Below are 18,200 nucleotides of genomic sequence, written 5' to 3' on the forward strand. Positions count from 1 at the left end.
ATACTGAATAGCAAGCTCTGGAAAAACACCCAAAATAGTTTATTCACAACCCAAAGGGAAAAAGCCAAGAGGGAAACAAGAGAGAAACATGCCAAAAAAAAAAAAAAAAAAAAAAAAAAAAACTGGGGGCAAAGCAGCCTATACAATTATATGATAGAAATTCCTAAGATCAAGACAGAAATAACGGAGGAAAATGCTTCTCATCCAGCGAGAGACCTGAGCTTAAAAAGTAATTGGACACTCGGTGTTTTGACAGATTTCACATACATACTGGAATATACAACACATTGACATTTTCATTCTTTAGAGATGACTAAAAAAAATAAAAGTCTTCATTGTACAACCAAAAGAATTTCAAGTTACCCACATAAACTTGCTTTCTCAGGGTCCTTTGATTCCACAGTATTGAAACCAGAAGATAACACAGCAATATCTAAAAAAGCTTCAAGGAGAGACGTGTGTGCCTCTTGCAAGCTTTGCCCGCTCGAGTCTTTGCTCTTGCCCTGGGGCAACAGGAGGACACTGGGAACTCTGTGAGGACTCCGCTAACAGGTCCTCTGGGGCTGCTCCCTGAGCAAGGTTATCACTCAAACTTGAGTCCCAAAACTATGAAAGATGGATCAGAATGTTTAAGAACTCAAGACTGAAGACGTCAGGAGTATTATGAATGCTCATAATGGCCCAAATATTGCCTTTAATTATCAAAATAAATATAGTTTATTTTGTAACAATTTCCCAGTCATCTCGGTAGTAGCATTATCCCCACTTCACAGATGAGAAAACCAAGGCTCAGAGAGCTCAAGTAATTTATCAGGATAAACTAGTCAGTAAGCAGTAGAGCTAAAATTCCAAGGCGTAACCCACAGCTTGTAACTTATTTTTTAAATACTATCTTTATAGTTTTTTATGCTTACTTGTGTATTCTAGTTCCTCTAAATAAAAATGTTATTTTTTGAAATACAACACTATTAAATTATTTTCAATTAAAATAAATCCAAAGACACAAGACAAATTACTCCAAAATGCTAAAAAGGAGAGGACTGGTAAGGACATCTCGGAAAGATGTCCACACAAAGAAAGCAGGGAAGGCAGGTATCAGCGTTAAACTGCACTGAATTCAGTACTTTGAAAAAGCATTAAGAAGGGGTCTGGGATTAACAAACACGCATTACTATATGCAAAACAGATAAACAACAAGGACCTACTATATAGCACAGGGAACTATATTCAATTTCTTGTAATAACACATAATGGAAAAAATCTGAAAAGAAAAACATATGTATGTATATATATGCATAACTGAATCACTTCGCTGTACACCTGAAACTAACATCGTAAATCAACTACACTTCAATAAAAAAATTTTTTAAAAAAGCATTAAGAAGAATCAGAGACATTCCACGTTTACGAAAGGTGCACTCCACGGCAATCTGGGAATGGTTAGGAATTTATGCCCAAATGACTTGGTATCAAATACGTAAAGAAAGGAACTCATAGGTGGAAACTGGAGAGTGAGATTGTTTTCAGTGCCTGGAACAGGAACTTTTAACGTACAATAATCAATCTAGAGCAAGTAACCCAAAAAATAAACTCAAGAAAGATTTGCACTCCCTCCCTGAGACCCCCTGGACAAAGGACCCGCATCATGACTTCCCCGGCCTCTTTTCCAGCTAGGCAGCCAAGCTGACAGAGCGGCTTCACCTTCAGACGGGCGGCTGGACCGCTCCGGGCAGGACCTCACCTGGGACGTTGTGGACGGTGATGGCCAAGATGAGCAGCGCGATTCTCCTCCAGCTGCTGCTGCTAGGCTGCGTGGGGTTTCCTCGAGAGGACATGGGAGCTGCGGGGCCCTCGGGGAGGTCGCTGGCCACCGCCTTCTTCCTCTGATACGCCTCGCCATTCTCACTCTTGTCTGAGCACAAAGAGAGGGATGGAAAGAGAGGGTACTTTGAAAATGGGCACGTTAGTGCTTGGACAAGCAGCGGCTAGACAAGGCTTGCTGGACTGGGGTAATGTCTGTTTCCTAACTTTCTAATGGACCCTGCATGCTTCTGTTTGGTCCTTCACACCTTCGTTCATTCACTCACTCGTTCATTCCTTCAACATTCATTGAGCAGACATTCTGTGCCCAATGTTTGGATACTAAAAAAGAGTAAAAAGATGAAAACGGGGCATCTCAGCAATATCTACTTAAGAGAAGCCGTCCCGAGCAGTGACTCAGGAGCACGGACTCTGGAACCAGGCTGCCCGGCTCACGACCTGACTCGGCCCTTCATCAGCTGGGGGGCGCGAGACTAGCCGTCTAACTTTGCACCTTAGTTTCCTGATTTATAAGCCGGCATAGCACGACCCCCTGTGCCTCGGGGGTTCTGTGAGGATTAAATGAGAGACTGCACGGGAGTGCTCAGACTGTACAGAGCGCTTACATGTGGACTGTGGCTGTTGTCACGGGGCCCCTCTGTCCCACAGCCCTACAAAATTTCGTATCGGAGGTGAGCCCGCCTCTCCAGGTCACAATGACTCAGGGGGAGCCAACTCAGACGCCGGGCTCGGCCAGTCAGAGCCTCTCTCCAGGGGTGGGGGACCGGGATGGGGAAGGACCACGGGACTCCAGCGTGGGCTCTAAATCCGGGAAGATCACGTGGTGCAAGGGCAGCCATGGCTATCGTGTAAGAACAGGGATGAGGCAGCAGCTGGACAGATAGAAGGGAGAGGATGTACAGAGACGAGCAGAGACGGAAAATCATGCAGCCAGAGAGACAGACAGACAGATGGACAAATGGCAGCCTGGTGCCGTAGGACAGTCTGACCTTCACGGGCCAACTACAGCATCCAGACCTTGAGTTTCATGAGCTAACCTGCCCTTTAAAAACCCCCCTTTGGGGGGATGGGGTGGGGAGGGATAAATTGGGAGCATGGAATTAACAGATGAACACTACCAAAATATAAAAACAGATAACCAACGAGAATTTACGTATAACACAGGGAACTATATTCAGTATCTTGTAATAAACCATAATGGAAAAGAATTGAAAAAATAAAAAATATAGACATATACAAACATATAGGGATCACAGAATCAGTTCACTACACACCTGAAACTAGCACAATATTGTAAATCAACTGTACTTCAATCAAAAATAAAATAAAATAAAAAATAAAAATTCTCCTTTGGGTATATGTCTGAAGGGTGTCATTTCTTGGGTCCACATTATCCCAAATCCCCAGGGTCTCCTGGGTTATTTGTTGATTCCTAACGGAGGGAAATCGCCTGGAGCTGAAATACAGGAGGGCGAGAGCGATGCTCATGGCATGGGCGGGATCTGTGAGAGGCTTCCTGGAGGAGGAGGGTCTTGAGCAAATCTTAAGCACGTGGTGATGCAAATGGAAAGAGTCTCTCCATCACCTGAATCTGCAGAGCCTAAGTCAGAGGTCACAGACAGGCCACCAGAACACGTTTGTTGGGGTATCCACCATGAGCAGAGCAACTCTGCAGCCCAGTTTTGACTTGCTGTCCCAGGGGGATTATGAGGGCCCCCTTTCACTGTCAAAAGTGTCCTGGTTTGGATGGTGAATTTTGCGGCTCCCCAGGTTGGGGGGGACAGCAGAAGCTTGACTGATACTCTGTTCTGTTGGGGGACACCCCCTCCGTAAGTTAACGGTCACCAACTGGAGGGGTGGAACTCCGCGGTATCCGCTTCCCTTCTCAACTGACGGAGCAAAAGAACCCTCATCCCGAAGCTGAAAGTTGCAGAAAATTTTTCCCAAAGTCAAATTAAGACACTTGGAGGACTCCTTCTGGCCCTGACCCCAGGCGTCTGGTGCGGCCTCGCCCTACTCTTCGCTGTGAAGCCAGGCAAGCGTAGTTATTTCATCCCCTCAGGTGCTTCATGTGAAGACCAGAATCTCACCACCTAAACTGGAGCAGACCCTCGATTTCCTTTTCAGATGAGCCTACCTGAGTGGAATATGGTTTTACATATCAAAAATATGAAAAGAAAATAAAACCTACTTCTTTTACAAAGTTATGATGTTTGTTTACTCAAATCAAGCCAGGGCAGCTTGAAGAATAAGAAACAGACAGCTGGGTGGCAACTCCTCCTAGGCAGTATTTGCATGAGTTGAAGTTAAACACTCACTGTGTGATGTCTCCCCCAGTGTGTGCATGTGCACATCTGTACAATTACCACTGGGTACCATCCTTCTGGCCCCAGGCGTCAGACCGTCTTTCTGTGTGTACGCACAGGTGTGTTTCTGCACACACATGGAGGGGAATGTTTTGTACATTTTAAGCTGGCAATACCTGAGCACTCAGGCGGCAGAGGTTGGATGGGGAGTTGAATCAAACACATGAGATAAGCTCATAAGCACTAAAGACACAAGCAGAGCAGGCCGGAGTGTCGTGCAGGAACGACGCTGCACTGTGCTGGAGGGCACTGAGCCGTCTCCTGGACCGGTCAGTGGACACCCCCATTTCCGAGGGCCCTGAACACACAGCCCTGAGCCCTGGATGTGCTCCAGTGAAAAGCTGGTAGGGATAGGAAAAAAAAAAAAGCCTCTTCCCGTTGGGATTTTATCATTGAAGAGAGGACAGACAAGAAACACACACATAAATTCCTTTACGTCTAAGGGACAGGAATGAACACTCTCTAACAAGCACCAAAGGCTACATTTGTTTTTGTCAATGTCACAAAAAAGAATCCAACTCTGAATCTTCTGCAAATGCACAGAAAGCGACGGAGATGAGGGTCCCGTTAGCACATTCCAGCACCAAACATACGACTAATAGGAACACCAAGGGGCATAAAGAGTTATTAACTGAGGTAAGGACGCACAACTCGTCTTGGGGTCCCAACGTGTGAAAAGTGACGCTGCTGCCTTCCCTAGTGGGGAACTGGGGGGTGTGAACGCCTGAAGCACTCGAGAAAGTTAAAAAAGCCACCGTTTGGTGACAGCCACCAATGAGTCTGCAACGAGGAAAATTAGTCCAAATACGTCATGACAGAGACTACGGATGCATCCTGAGCCAGGAATCGTCTTGCCTCTCCCGGGGAGGTGGCTGAAACCACTGCACACCGTCAAGGAAAATGCCAGCGCCATGGACAAAGGATGGCTGATTAACGGAGGCACTGGCCAAGCACCTATGAGATTTCCTGAAAGAGGAAGAACGGTCTGGGCACTTCTCAAGTAGGGTTTTGGCAAAGAAGAAGGACATTTTGGGGAAGGAGCAGCCGGTGTCGGGCTCAGAAACGAAAAAGGTCGTCAGTGACACGGGGGAATAGGCGATACCAAGAACTTATTCTCAGTTAATCCTCAATCCTTACACGAGCCCCATGCAGTGGAGTTCATTCCCTTTAACAAAAGGGGAACTTGAAGAACAGAGAGGTGGAGTAACTGGTCCCAGGTCACACAGCCGGTCCAAGTTGGATTCAGGAATCAAGCTGGGTCCTGTGCCTCCAGAGGCCACCTCTGACCCAGGTCGACCAGGGGGTGGACGGATGGACTGCTGACCAGCTCCTTTGCTCACCAAAAAAGGTAGGGAGAGCAGTCACCACAGTGACATTTAGGAGCTTGAAATCCCAGACCTTTAGTTCAGAGAGAGCCTGGTGAGCTCGCACTGCGTGACGCAAGAGGCAGAAAGGGCTCCGTGGAAACCTCGTATTTATAATCACTCCCGCTCAGAGACAAACCTGAAAATGTTTCATGAAAACACTGTTTCCAAACCCACTAGACCTACTATTTTAAGTGTCAAGCAGCTGTAAGTAGGAAATATTTATTAACGCCAAGCACAGGACACAAGGTTACAATTCTTTTAGGAAGGTGGAAAGGAAAAATTTCAAAGCTCCTCATTATCAAAACCTTTCTTTTTTTTTTTAAATTTAAGCTCAAGCATCTACGAATCCACACAAAGAAGAGACCCAGTGCTGAGGCTCAGCTCGTCACCCCGCCACTTCACCCTTCCCGGGGAGACACCCCATTGCTGCATTTGAGAATGAGAACCACGGGGGAACAGACAGACCAGTCCAAGGTTCACCTTTTCCCGCTGAATCACAGGATGAGCTTATTGGACACACTGGCTTCCCTGCTTTCTTCTCTCCCAAACGAGGGGCGTGATTCTTGTCCCAAAACACATCATACCACATATGATGGTGGGCACAAGCCGGGGGTGGGGGTGCCCTAAGACAACCCCTCAGGGTCTGACTTCCTCCCCTTGAAGTGAAAAGCCCTGATGTCTCTAGATCAGAGGCCCTACACTATTTCGGATCAGTGACGCTTTTGAAAGTGTGGTGATACTTACTATCCTCTCTCAAACAACAACAAAAATACACCAATAATTTTGAAATGATGTTTGAATCCTTATTGATTCAAGGACCTCTTCCTGAGAGCACCTCGCTAGATAAATGCCACGGTGACCTTCCTTTCATAACCCATGGGCCCAGTCTCACCAGGGGCACAGGATGCTGGCTGCCCGTGTGATGATGTCACCGGCCAAATCTAATCGGCCCAGCAACGGGACCTCAGGCCGTCAATGGATGCGGCAACGCTAATGAACAGACCGCCAGCCACCAGAGCCTTAAAAACATCCCCCAGATATCACTGGAGATGATTTGGTTGAATTAGCAGAGATAGGCAAATGATCATTTGCTAAATGCAGGAAAAAAAAGTCCTTCTTTCTAAACCCCTGTTATGAAACACAAAATAAAGAGCAGTCAACAATCTATATATTCACCGTCTAGCTACACACAAACAAAATCAAAAGGCTGATCAAAAGCAGGGAAAGAGGAGGATCCACTGACTTTTTTTTTTTAATTGAAGTAGAGTCAATTTACAATGCATTGCTAATTTCTGGTGTACAGCTTAGTGACTCATTTTATATACATATACCTATGTACATATACACCCATACATACACACACACGTGTATATATACCTTTTCATATTCTTTTTCATCATAGGCCATTACAAGGTATTGAAGATAGTTCCCTGTGCTCTACAGTAGGACCTTGTTGTTTCTCTATTTCATATATAGAATCTATTCACTTATTTTTCCCCTTCCTTTTTGTTTCCCAGAGAATCAGAATAACGTGAGGGGGGAAATTCAATTATCAACATGAGTGTGACAATGTTTGCTAAGAAATTTGGTTCTGTTTCTTTAATCATTTATGGGATTGGCACAACTTCCTTTATATCACGAAGGCTGCATCTGAAATATTGAACGTGAGATAATTACTCAACATTGGTTAGTATCAACCTCGGCATGGAGAGGAACCAAGGCCCATGGTGGATGCCCTTCTTAGCAGCACACGGAAATTTAAGAAAGAGCCAGAGTGGTTCTCTCAGTCTTGGTAGAAGTCCCCTCAGCTTCGAGACATCCAAAACTAAAGCCTACTTCTGTCTCTAAAGCGATCTGCAACTCTCGTACTGTTTCCTTTTCTGTAAAGCTGTAAATATAACCACATTAAAGACTGCTCTCCAAAGAGAGTCACCAATATCCTTAACACATTGACTGCCTTTTGTCCCAAGCCCTCGTCCAGTTTGTGCACGCTGATGTTTTGTATGTTTGCAATGAGTGCAGACGGACAAGAGAACAGATGCCCGACCACACAGGCTGCTGTGGGATCAAGGCTCTGTCAACCACAGGACTGTGGGTCTGTCAATCATTAGCCATAAAGGCTTCAGGCAAATGCTGTGTCCATGCCTCAGTGCCTTTGCAATAAAATAGGTTTCACAACCTTATCTACTTAGTAAGGCTGTTATGAGAACTAAAATACATTTAAAGCACTTGGCATGGCACCCTGCACGTGAAAAGTACAATTAACGTTAGCTGTTGCAGTGGATTCTGCGTCTTAAGACACAGTTTCGGGGGGAGGATAGAACTCAAGTGCTAGAGCACATGCTTAGCATGCACGAGGTCCTGGGTTCAAACCCCAGGAAGGAAGGAAGGAATAAACCTAATTACCTTCCCCTAGATAAGTAAAAATTTAAAATTTAAGAAATACAGTTTCATATTCCACTCGTTTTATTTAAAACTACAGAAACATTTTCTAAATTTCTTAGCCTCTGTGACTCTAGTTTTTAATGGCTCCAGGGCATTTTGCTTAGTTCCCAGCCTGTCATTTGCAAAACCACTTTCTTTTTTTTCTAAGATTGACTCATCACTCTCTTGCAGATGCTAAAAGATGCGGTGCTTCTCTCTTGCCACACGGGGGCATACTCCTTCTGCTCCCTCCAACCCAGGATGGGCACCCACCCGGGGGACATAAATACCTCCTTGACTTCATGCACTAATTCTCTGTTGCATGGCTTCATGATTCATCTTTACCACTGGAACTTGTAAAAGGGGCTGAGCTATCCCAGGAAACAGAGCTTAGCACGTGAGGAAAAAGTCCTATTGCAGTTGAGGGGTGGGGATCTTTGTGCAAAGATCCTTAAATCTTTCAGGTGCTTACTTGTTTGTTTGTAAGTAATTGTTGACCAACAATTGGTTTCCTAAAATTTAACGACAACGGAGCTGTATCACACGTGCGTCTGACAAATGCAGATGCAGATAGGTGCATCTGAAAATAAACAAGAGAAAACTGCCTTCATTTACCCATCACTCCCTTTCCACCTTCCAGTGCTGCCTCTTCAAACACATTGTGGCTTCAGTTTCTCAAGAAAGCAGGGGCATTGGAGAGAAAAACAAAACAAATTCATTCTTGGCTTTTGATCTTCTGGGGGTGGGGATGGGTGGCGGGCAAGACTGGTGCTTTAAGAGAGAAAAAGGATTTTCAAGGGGGTGATTTTGACTCTTCAACATCTTGCCTTGAATGCTGTCTTTGGAGCCCAGTGGGCACTTGAGACGTGACCCACAGTCAGGAACGGGGAAGCGGGAGTGCTGTAGGTTGGCGATATAATGCACTCTTCTATTGGATAAGGGATGGTGGAAAGAGGGAAGGAAAAGTGTGCTCATGGGGAATTCCCTGGGAGAAGTCTCTTACGAGGCCACCCACTCAGGAGTGTCCTCAGATCCTCCAGAAACCCTTGTAAACACCGACATATAATCTGCAAATGTAAAATCCTGGCATAAAACTGCCAGCAGGACATTCATATAAATGCCATCAATTTAATAAGTTTAATGGGTTTAACTGGTCAAGGCAGGGCTGATCAACTATTCAATCCATCTTGCCATTGGGCAAGTGCCCCCATACAAAACTCTCCTTCCAATAATCTCATTTCTGATTAAAAAGATACAAATGCATATTGAAGTAACCTTGGGAAACCTAAAAGTGCACAGAAGGAAACTGAAATCACACATAATCACATCAGCTAGGGAAAAAAAAATTTAGAGTTTGGTGTATTTCCTTCCATGCTTTTTCATGTGGTTTTTACAGAACTGAGATGATCTCATTACACAACGGCAGACTATTTCTGTTCCCACTAAACATCCCACAAGCATTTTCCCCCATATGATTAAAAACCCTTGTAAGCATTTCAAGCAATATAAATTACTATTTACGTTCTCACCCCACTGGGCATTTAGGCTATTTCAAAATTTTTCTTCCCTATAAATACCACTGCAAAACTTTTAACCTATAAAAACAATCAGAGATTTGTACAAAGTTCCCAGAAGTTGAACTGCTGATCGAAGAGCCTGGATGCATGTGTCTAATTAATTTCCGGAAAGGCCATGCCATTTACAGTCCCCTGAGCAGAGTCTGCAAGTTCTCCTCATGCTATTTTTTTTCAAGTCAGCCTGAGTATTTTGCATTTAAAAATAAATGTATTCAAGGGGGAGGGCAGAGCTCACTGGTAGAGTGCTTGCCTAGCATGCACAAGGTCCTGGGTTCAATCCCCAGTACTCCATTAGAATAAATAAATAAACCTAATTACTACCCCCCCCAATAAATAAATGTATTCATTTGTGGGAGAAACAACATTTCTTCTAATTGGTAATTTCTTTGACCACAAGCGAAATCGAACCTTTCTCATAGCTCCAGGCTTATTACTTTCCTCTTTTGTGAAAGGCGGTCCTCTGTCCAAACGAGGCCTCTTGATGAGACAATGATTAGCTAATTCCTTACAGACACGAGTAATTTTCCTGGGACCCACTTATGTTTGTCGGTGAGTCAGGACACGGAGCTGGGAGCAGCAGGCACCGTTATCCATCAGACAGACGAGTCCGCCTGGTCACGTTGGAGTTTCAGCCTCCATGCATCAGATTCCTCCTTGACATCCCTCAAGACAGCAAAGTGCCTTTTAATAAAGGAAGAATCATCTGCTTCATTTAAACCACTACCTGGGATGGCCCCGAAAGCCACTTTTCCCTCTCAATATTGAGACACCACCCTTTTCAAAGGCGGAGGGTATCAGAGCTTCTCCTGCTTTGGGAGGCTTGCTCCTTCCCACACCCTGGGACTGTGGTGAGCCACTCGGCAGCTCTGCAGACAGTACGCACAGGCAGACCTCGGAGACATCGCGGGTTCGGTGCCAGACCAGCACGATGGAGCAAGTATCACAATAAAGTGAGTCCCACGAACTTTTTGGTTCCCCACCTCATAGTCATGTTTACACTATACTGTGGTCTGTGGGGTGTGCAATAGCCTTGTGTCCAAAAAAATACCTTAATAATACTTCATTGCTAAAAAATGCTAACCGTCCTCTGAGCCTTCAGTGAGTCGTAGCAGTAACATCACAGATCACTGACCACAGATCACTATAACAAATACGATAATAACGAAAAAGTCTGAAATATTGTGAGGGTTACCAAAACATGACATGGAGACAGGAAGTGAGCAACTGCTTTCGGAAAATGACATTGATAAACTTGCTTGATGCGGGGTTACCGAAAATCTTCAATTTGCATTAAAATATGCAGTATCTGCGAAGCTTAATGAAGCAAAGCATGATGAACTGAGGTATGCCTCCACAGCAAAAAAAAAAAAAAAAAAAAAAGAAAGAAAGAAAGAAAAATCTAGTTTGGGCAGGAACCTTGCTAGAGTTTCTGGATTTAGCAAATAAAAAGACAGGGTGCTGAGTTGTATGTGAATTTCAGATAAAACAGAAACTTTCTGTATAAGTATATCCCAAATATCACATGGGATATACTTATGCTTAAAAGTATTCATTGCTTATCTGAAATTTGAACTTAACTGGGTATCCTGTATTTTAACTGACAGTCCTATTTGTGCCCAATTTAAGGTCTGAGTTCCAGGGTGGGGAAAAGTTGGGCAAACTGATTGCTCTCTCCTCTGAAGGCAGCCACACACTTGTCTCAGTGAAAAAAATCTTTCAAGGATACACTCCCTGGGTCATGTATAATCCAGGGCAGGAAAAGATTCCATTAGAGGCCAGGGAAACTTCATGGAAAGATAACTGAAGTATTCATTATGCTTAATTACTAATCTTTAGGCAGAGAAGCATCTGGGGTTTAAGAGAAATGATAAACTTATTTATAATCTTTGTAACCATAATAGATGTGTCTGCTTATCATTCTAATAATCACAATCCACACAGTTATCAGAGGGTCAAATGCTGTCTGTGTAAGAAGGCTGATTAAATTCCCCCGTCTTTTCAGTCAGTATCTATTTTCCAGACACTGTAAGTAAGCCATGCCTTACTTTTGATGCTTATGAATAAGCAAGTGCTTTGCGACAACACAGAAACAAACAGATCTGCATCACTGGTAAAAATTAAGTGTGCATCAGAAGAAGAGATGGGTTCACTATTAGCTAAAGATTTCTCATCCGTTAAGCAAATCACCCACTAAAACCTTGCCTGTTCCAAATAGCTAAGTGAGGTAATAATTTCTACTCTCAGTCAAGGGAGCCAAGACTTCCAACAAGATGAAAACGCCTACCTACCAGGTCAGCTCTTCTACTTTAAAGGGACAAACAACCATTTTATCACCAGGAGCTCATTCCTGATGAATTAACTGTGCCCTGAAAACAAATCCCAAGTGGACTCCGGAGCTGTCTCTGCAGTTCTTAGCTTATCCTGCACATTACGTTCCGTCCAAATCCCCTGGTCAGGAAGAGACCGTCGTAGCTTTTTTTATTCGAGGGAGGGGGTGTCCCCCAGCAGAAGACATTTCCTTCAAAGGAGTTCCAGCACCCTCATTAAAGAAAGGATGTTTTGGAGAATTGAAGAATGCTTACAAGGGCTTTGCAAAGGACTTTCAGCTTCTCCGGGAAAGATGGTGGCTCCTCGCTTGATGTACACAGTTGTAAATTACCCGGTCAAGGTGGAGGCGTCCCAGAGGATGACAGCACCTCTTTCAGGGCCCGTGTCCAATTGCTAATATTAACCCAGCAGTCGTTTGGCTCGTGTGCACCTTTGACATAATGCAGCTCTGCCACCTCCTCTAATTCTGAGAATAAAGGTGAGTAGCCTGGACCACTGCGTCTCCAAGTGTGGAATGAAGACCACCCACTGGCGGGCATGGTGGGAGCTCCTGAAACAACCCACCCTGGTAGCTATTAAATTAGAACCTCTGGGAGGAGGGCCCAGGAACCTGCATTCTACAAGCCACATGCCCCTTCACTCTCACCCCAACGTAATTCTGACAAAGACTAAATTCTAAAAATGGATGTTTTAGACTGTCCAGCTACAAGTCAATCGAGGTACTTTCTCTGTGCTTAAATTCACTTCAGTCTAAATATTACTGCCTAACTAGGAGTCCCAAAGAAGTAGACGGGGCTTTACCTGACCCTGAGTTACAGCTGAGCACCTGAGGACATACAGGGTTTTTTTCCCCAATGCAGTGGGAAAGGAAAGGAATTTGAGATTAGAAGGTGAAAAGGAATTGAACTGTCTTGATCGGAGCTATCATTTCCTTTCTTCAAGTAAAAGTCCTTTTATTATTATTATTTTTTTTAATAGGATAGGAGCCACCACAAGGAAATGTAACCACCGGCAGAAGACTTGAGAGAAAAATAAATTCCTTCCAACCAAAACGCTCTCTCATCTTCCCCAAGCGATATAGGGTCTAAATATAGGGACAATACAGGGTCTAAATCAACATGATGCCTCTCTATTTATAGCTAGCGTTCCCTCTCTGATCCTAGTCAGAACATGACAGTATCAATGAAAACCTCTTAGCTGCTACAATCAAGACAATATACGTGCGGCCAGTGTTAACAAACAGCATGACATTCTGCAAATGACAGTGGAAAAGAAAGTCTTTCTCGTGTCAAGGGCCGCAAAACTAAAGCAAGCACGCTGCTTTTAAGAAGCTTTACGTGAGACTCAAATTCCACAAATATTTCTTGGTTTAGGGATTGTCTTGCTTGACTGGATGCAAACAACTGATGCTGGATCACAGGATAAGCGCTGGAGAGAACAAAAAAGGAAAGAACAAGACAGGCACGGACGACTGAAGCTTTGGGGTGTGCTTTTTGTCTTGTTACGAGAAGGCCAGAGAGCTGAGGCTTCACCCAGATGCAAAAGAGAACGGAAGTCCGTGTCCAGCTTCCGTAGGAAGAGTTTCTCGGGCACAGTCCCCAGTGGTGGGCGACAGAAGCCAGCTGGTTCATCAGAAGGGTCCTGAGGGGCTCAGGGAATCAACCCAGGAAGGCCACAGAACCCCGCCTGGAACGCAGATGGGGCCCAAGGACCAGGATTCCTGCCCCGCCCACAAAATGCCCCCGCACGGCCCTCAGGGTGGTACCTCTATCCCCAGCACCCCAAAATGTTAGCCACTCCCTCTCTGCCATCAGGTCCATCCAACTGGCTAAGCCAAGGTCACCCCTAGCTGCCAGAGAGGCTGGAAGTCCAGTTTCTGTCCTGAAAGGCAGGCTCTGTCTTCCAACAAGACTCGAAAACTGGGGGGGAAGGGAGAGTCACAAAATGGTCAAGGGATTCGGGAGCCAAGCAGCTGGCAGGGGCGGGTAGGGAAAGTCCGCCGCAGAGCTTTATTCATGTCCTCAGACATCCAAGTCCTCATGTCTTCAGTCCATGTTAAACTTGCACCAGGTTTTCCTCTCTCTTCAGAAGACACAATGAAGTAGAATTCTCAGGCCAACTCTATCTCCAGTCTCCTGCACGTAACCCTAGGGAAGTCCCAACCCCTAAAGGCCTTTGCTTCTTCCAACTGTGAATGAGCTGAACTAGACCGAGGCCGGGGCCCCTTCCAGCACTAACCTCCTGTGCTTCCGGAGACAGCCTCCCACACGGCTGGCCTGAATAATCACCCGGCCCTGGCGAGCAGGAGAGCGGCTGTTTCCAGGGCCAGTGTTTCTAGAACTCTGCTCCAGCCCAAGAAATGCCCCCAAGATGAGCCTCACAGACAGCACGTTCCAACCCTTCATAAAATCCGAACATACCCTAAAGGAGGAGCGAATTCATTTGCCCCCGAGGCATCAACATCTTTGGTGCCCTCAAATAAAAGTGTGATTTTCCCTTAAAAAATATATTAAAATATTTTCTGACAATGCCAAAATTCCCACCCATTATAGGAAATACAGAGTCAGCACAATGAAAAACAAAAAACCATTCACCCCCGAGAGGTGAACACCTTTAAAAATTCCTGACCATCTTTTTTATATTTATACTGTGTGGGTATAGCTGCACGCACACACACATATTCATTTTTCAAACTGGATCATACTATTTGGAAACACGATTTTACACAGCAGTAAAGCGTGAACATTATTCCACACCATAATATATTCTCCCGTGTCAATGGTTCAGACAGGCACCATGCAGAATTTCCAGCAGCCAAACAGAGAACTAAGAATTCATACTCCAGATTTCTTTCCTGGTCCAAAGAAAAGATAAGCTTATTGACCAAATCATTTCAAAGTCAAGCACAACAAATTAACTTCCAGGCCTCCGGTGAGCTTTGGTGTTTAGAATAATAATAGCAAGCAGGAGACAGGAATTAGAAATCACCACATAAAAATCAGCCAAATGCTGGTCAAACATAAAAGGGCCCATATTTCTTGTTCTGACACTTCTGTGATGGAAATGTGGTCTTTGTGGGTGGTTTCTAAGCCCTTCTTTCTTCAGGCACAGTTTAAATGGTCTATGAGGAAGAACGTGCGAGTGGCCGGGGGAGTCCTTTTGCAGCTTGACTTTCCATAATATTTCACATTTTTTTCACTGGATCATTTATTTGTTGTCAGTTTGCAAGGCCATCACCTCTTATATTCACTCACGAGGGAAGGGCTGGCGCCTTGCTCACAATTTTATCTGTGGTGACCGGCACAGTGCCGGCACAGAGGACGTACTCAAATATTTGCAGGGTGAATACAAAGCCGGTGAAGCTCTTTCCCAGAAAAATGCCCACACACATCTACACGGAACGTTTTGCACATAGTTTCAAAGAGTTTACAGTTTTATTTAAGGTGAAGACCCTCCACCCAAAATATTCTACCTATGGAAAGACCAACACTGATTTATCTAAACATCTATTTTATGAACATCTAGGTCAAGGATCAGTAAACCCCTTTATTTTATTTTATTTTATTTCTTGCAAAGGTCCAGATAAGAAATATTTCAGACTTTGCGGGTCATTCTGTCTTCACAGCAATCACTTAACTCTGTCATTAGAGCACAGAGGAAGCCAGGGAGAATCCGTAAATGACTTGGCCCGTCTGTGTTCCAATAAAACTTTTTTTTTTTACAAAAACAAATTTTATGGATCTGGTCGCAGGCTGTACTTTGCTGGCCCCTAATAGAGACCACTAAAAGCAGGACTTTTAAGATCTCTCTCTTCATCTTTTTTTTTTTTTTTTTTTTTTTTTTATGGTTGGTGGTCCTCATGAGATTATTCCAAAGCCTTCCTGGCCTCTGAGAAATTGAACTGCCCAGTTCCACCCAGCGTCTGATGGGGACAATCCAGCTACGTGTGACTCACAAGAGAAGTCACTGGTCAGCTTGACTAATTCTAAATAAGAGTTCAAGGAGTGACAGAGCACCACCTTCCCTGGAGAAAGCATGCTAGCATCCTCGTGCTGTTCGCGCAACGCCTTTTCATTTCATGTTTGCTTTAACATTTGCACCAAGCCTGGTCTGTCCTCACCTCCAATGCTCCCTGAGCCCTGCGTGGCCCATTAGGATGGGCCTGGACTTGATAACCATGATTGAACTTGAGTTCAGTGCGCCTGGATTTCCAGGAAACACTATGCAATCAATGGAATTAGATAAATCTCCTTGGGGACTTTTTTGCATAGTAACCCTATTGGAGATGTTGTCTTAACTAACTTCTCACTCATAGAAGGCTGACTTTAACCTAATCTTTACCAGGAGACAAAGGGGAAAAACCAAAAAGGAGGGAAGTCCAGTTCCATGGATAGTAAATGACAACCTGAAAAAAAATGATAATCTAACTCTCACAAGCTTATACCACCACCAAGCCCCCGTGACACACGGCAGCCCCAAAGGAAGCTGATGCTCTTGCCTTACAACCTTCTCTGTGCCCAATTCAGGTTCAGCTCTCACTGCCCGAGTGCCTGTTGTGGACCACGCAAGGGCCCAGACGTTTAGCCACCTGGAGAAGTTTTCATCTTCTTTAATCCTAGGAACAACTTAACAAGGTGGGTTCTTTTAATTCCGTACCTATCCAGGTAAGGAATGGGTTGGCTCTGGCCCTCTCCCAACATTCTTCCTTCCGAGAAGCTGTGCCGCCATCATTCCCAGCTCTGCCTTCTCCTTGTAACTACCGGGTGGGTGTGGAATGCTTCTCCCCCAGTCCTCCGTTCCAGGAGGACGGATTTTCCCTTTAAAACTCTTGGCCTTTTGTCCTGCCCTTCATGCCTCATGGGAACAGAGGGAGTTTCTTGAGATGTGAATTTGAGGGGAGGAACCAGATATGGATGCTTCAACCCCTTCCCTCTTCCCTTGAATGTCAAGGTGCCCATGGATAGCATGACTTCTGGTCTAATCTCCCATGCAGCAAGGTGCCCATGCGGCCCCAGACATGTCTGAGCTGGTGGGCCAGTGGGCCTAATTCTGCACTCACCACTACGAATCCCACTGCTGATGCACATCTAAGCTCTTGCCTCTCAGCCAGTCTTCACTGGCAATGACGGTGATATTTTTATTTCCATCTGCCTCCTCCTTCGCTTCTTATAGTTGATTCAGAATTCAGACAGAGAAGACTGTGGTGTCCAGCATTAGACCTCTCCGGGTCCAACACCCAACCCTAAACCTGCTCTAGTGTCCAGGCCAGAGTGGCCAGTTCAGGGGTGGACTTATGATTCAAGCCAGCCAGTCAAAGCCCTTGGGCTATGCATAATGCCCATGGGCCCTTCCCCGTGGACTGAAGTCCAGCCACACCACCAGACACAAGGGAGACACATCAGGTGGAGAAGGCACCTCAGTGGTGCCACGTTCCCTGCTCCAGACCTGAAGCCTGATTTCATGAGCTTCCAGAATCCTCCCCACTAATAAGCCAATAAAAGTCTCTTTGGCTTCAGGAGTCAAGTCGATTCCTGGCATCAGCAACCAAAAGAAGTCGGACGGAAGTAAGAGAACGAGGCTCAGAGACTGAGTCATCTGGCTAAGGATGGCTCAGCTACAAAGCAGCAGGACCGAGGGTCACACCCAGCTCTCCTGACTGCCAGTTTGGGGCTGTTTCCACCAACCACACCACCTCAACCTCCTTCCCCTCCAGCCTAGCCTCCACCTCCTCTAAAAACCAAAATCCCCTCCATCTACTAATTCTCGGAGGCATGTGGGGCACAAACGTTTCCTTCCACCACACAGATGCCTCAGGAGGCACCTGACCACCTTGCCCGCTGCAGCTTCGACACCCCCCGTGCTCACTCCCAGGTGGGGACAGGTTCTAGGGAGAGTCTGCCTGCTCTGGGAGCCCTGTTGTCAGAGGCATCACTGAAAGGATTGAATTGGTGCTTCTGAAAACTGACTTCATGTCATAATCATCTGAGGAATAAAAAAATCCAGATCCCCAGCCTCAGCTGTATTGACCTGGCATCTCTCAGGGAGGAACCTGCCAGTCAGCACTTGGGAAAGGCCCTGGGGCGGGGCCAGTGCAGCTGGTCTGCCAGCTGGACCACACAGCATCGGAGTCCCTCCCAGCAACAGCCTCTGAGACTGCCCGTTTCATCAGCCCGCGTTGCCAGGCACCCTTCCAAGACCACCGTCACTGAAGCGCTCGTGACCTCCAGACACCAGGACAGTCTCAGCTCACCAGTCTCACCCTGTACTTTCCAAGCCTTGCCTGGTCTCTGCAAGGACCCTGTAATTTCAAAGGAATT

The 18,200-nt window shown here is 45.5% G+C and overlaps 1 protein-coding gene across 18 annotated transcripts in view; it reads right to left on the bottom strand.

Annotated features, from left to right (window-relative positions):
• The window catches only part of SLC39A11 (solute carrier family 39 member 11), a 351,433-nt gene that overhangs the window by 110,308 nt on the left and 222,925 nt on the right, over positions 1 to 18,200 (bottom strand). For all 18 annotated transcript variants that reach the window (XM_074343593.1, XM_074343591.1, XM_074343597.1 and 15 more), the window contains one exon: positions 1,742 to 1,912. In XM_074343593.1, the coding sequence (XP_074199694.1) occupies positions 1,742 to 1,912 (171 nt within the window). The remainder of the gene's footprint in view (positions 1 to 1,741; positions 1,913 to 18,200) is intronic.

The sequence above is a fragment of the Camelus bactrianus genome, chromosome 16 (assembly GCF_048773025.1).
Source record: "Camelus bactrianus isolate YW-2024 breed Bactrian camel chromosome 16, ASM4877302v1, whole genome shotgun sequence".
Lineage (NCBI taxonomy): Eukaryota > Metazoa > Chordata > Mammalia > Artiodactyla > Camelidae > Camelus > Camelus bactrianus.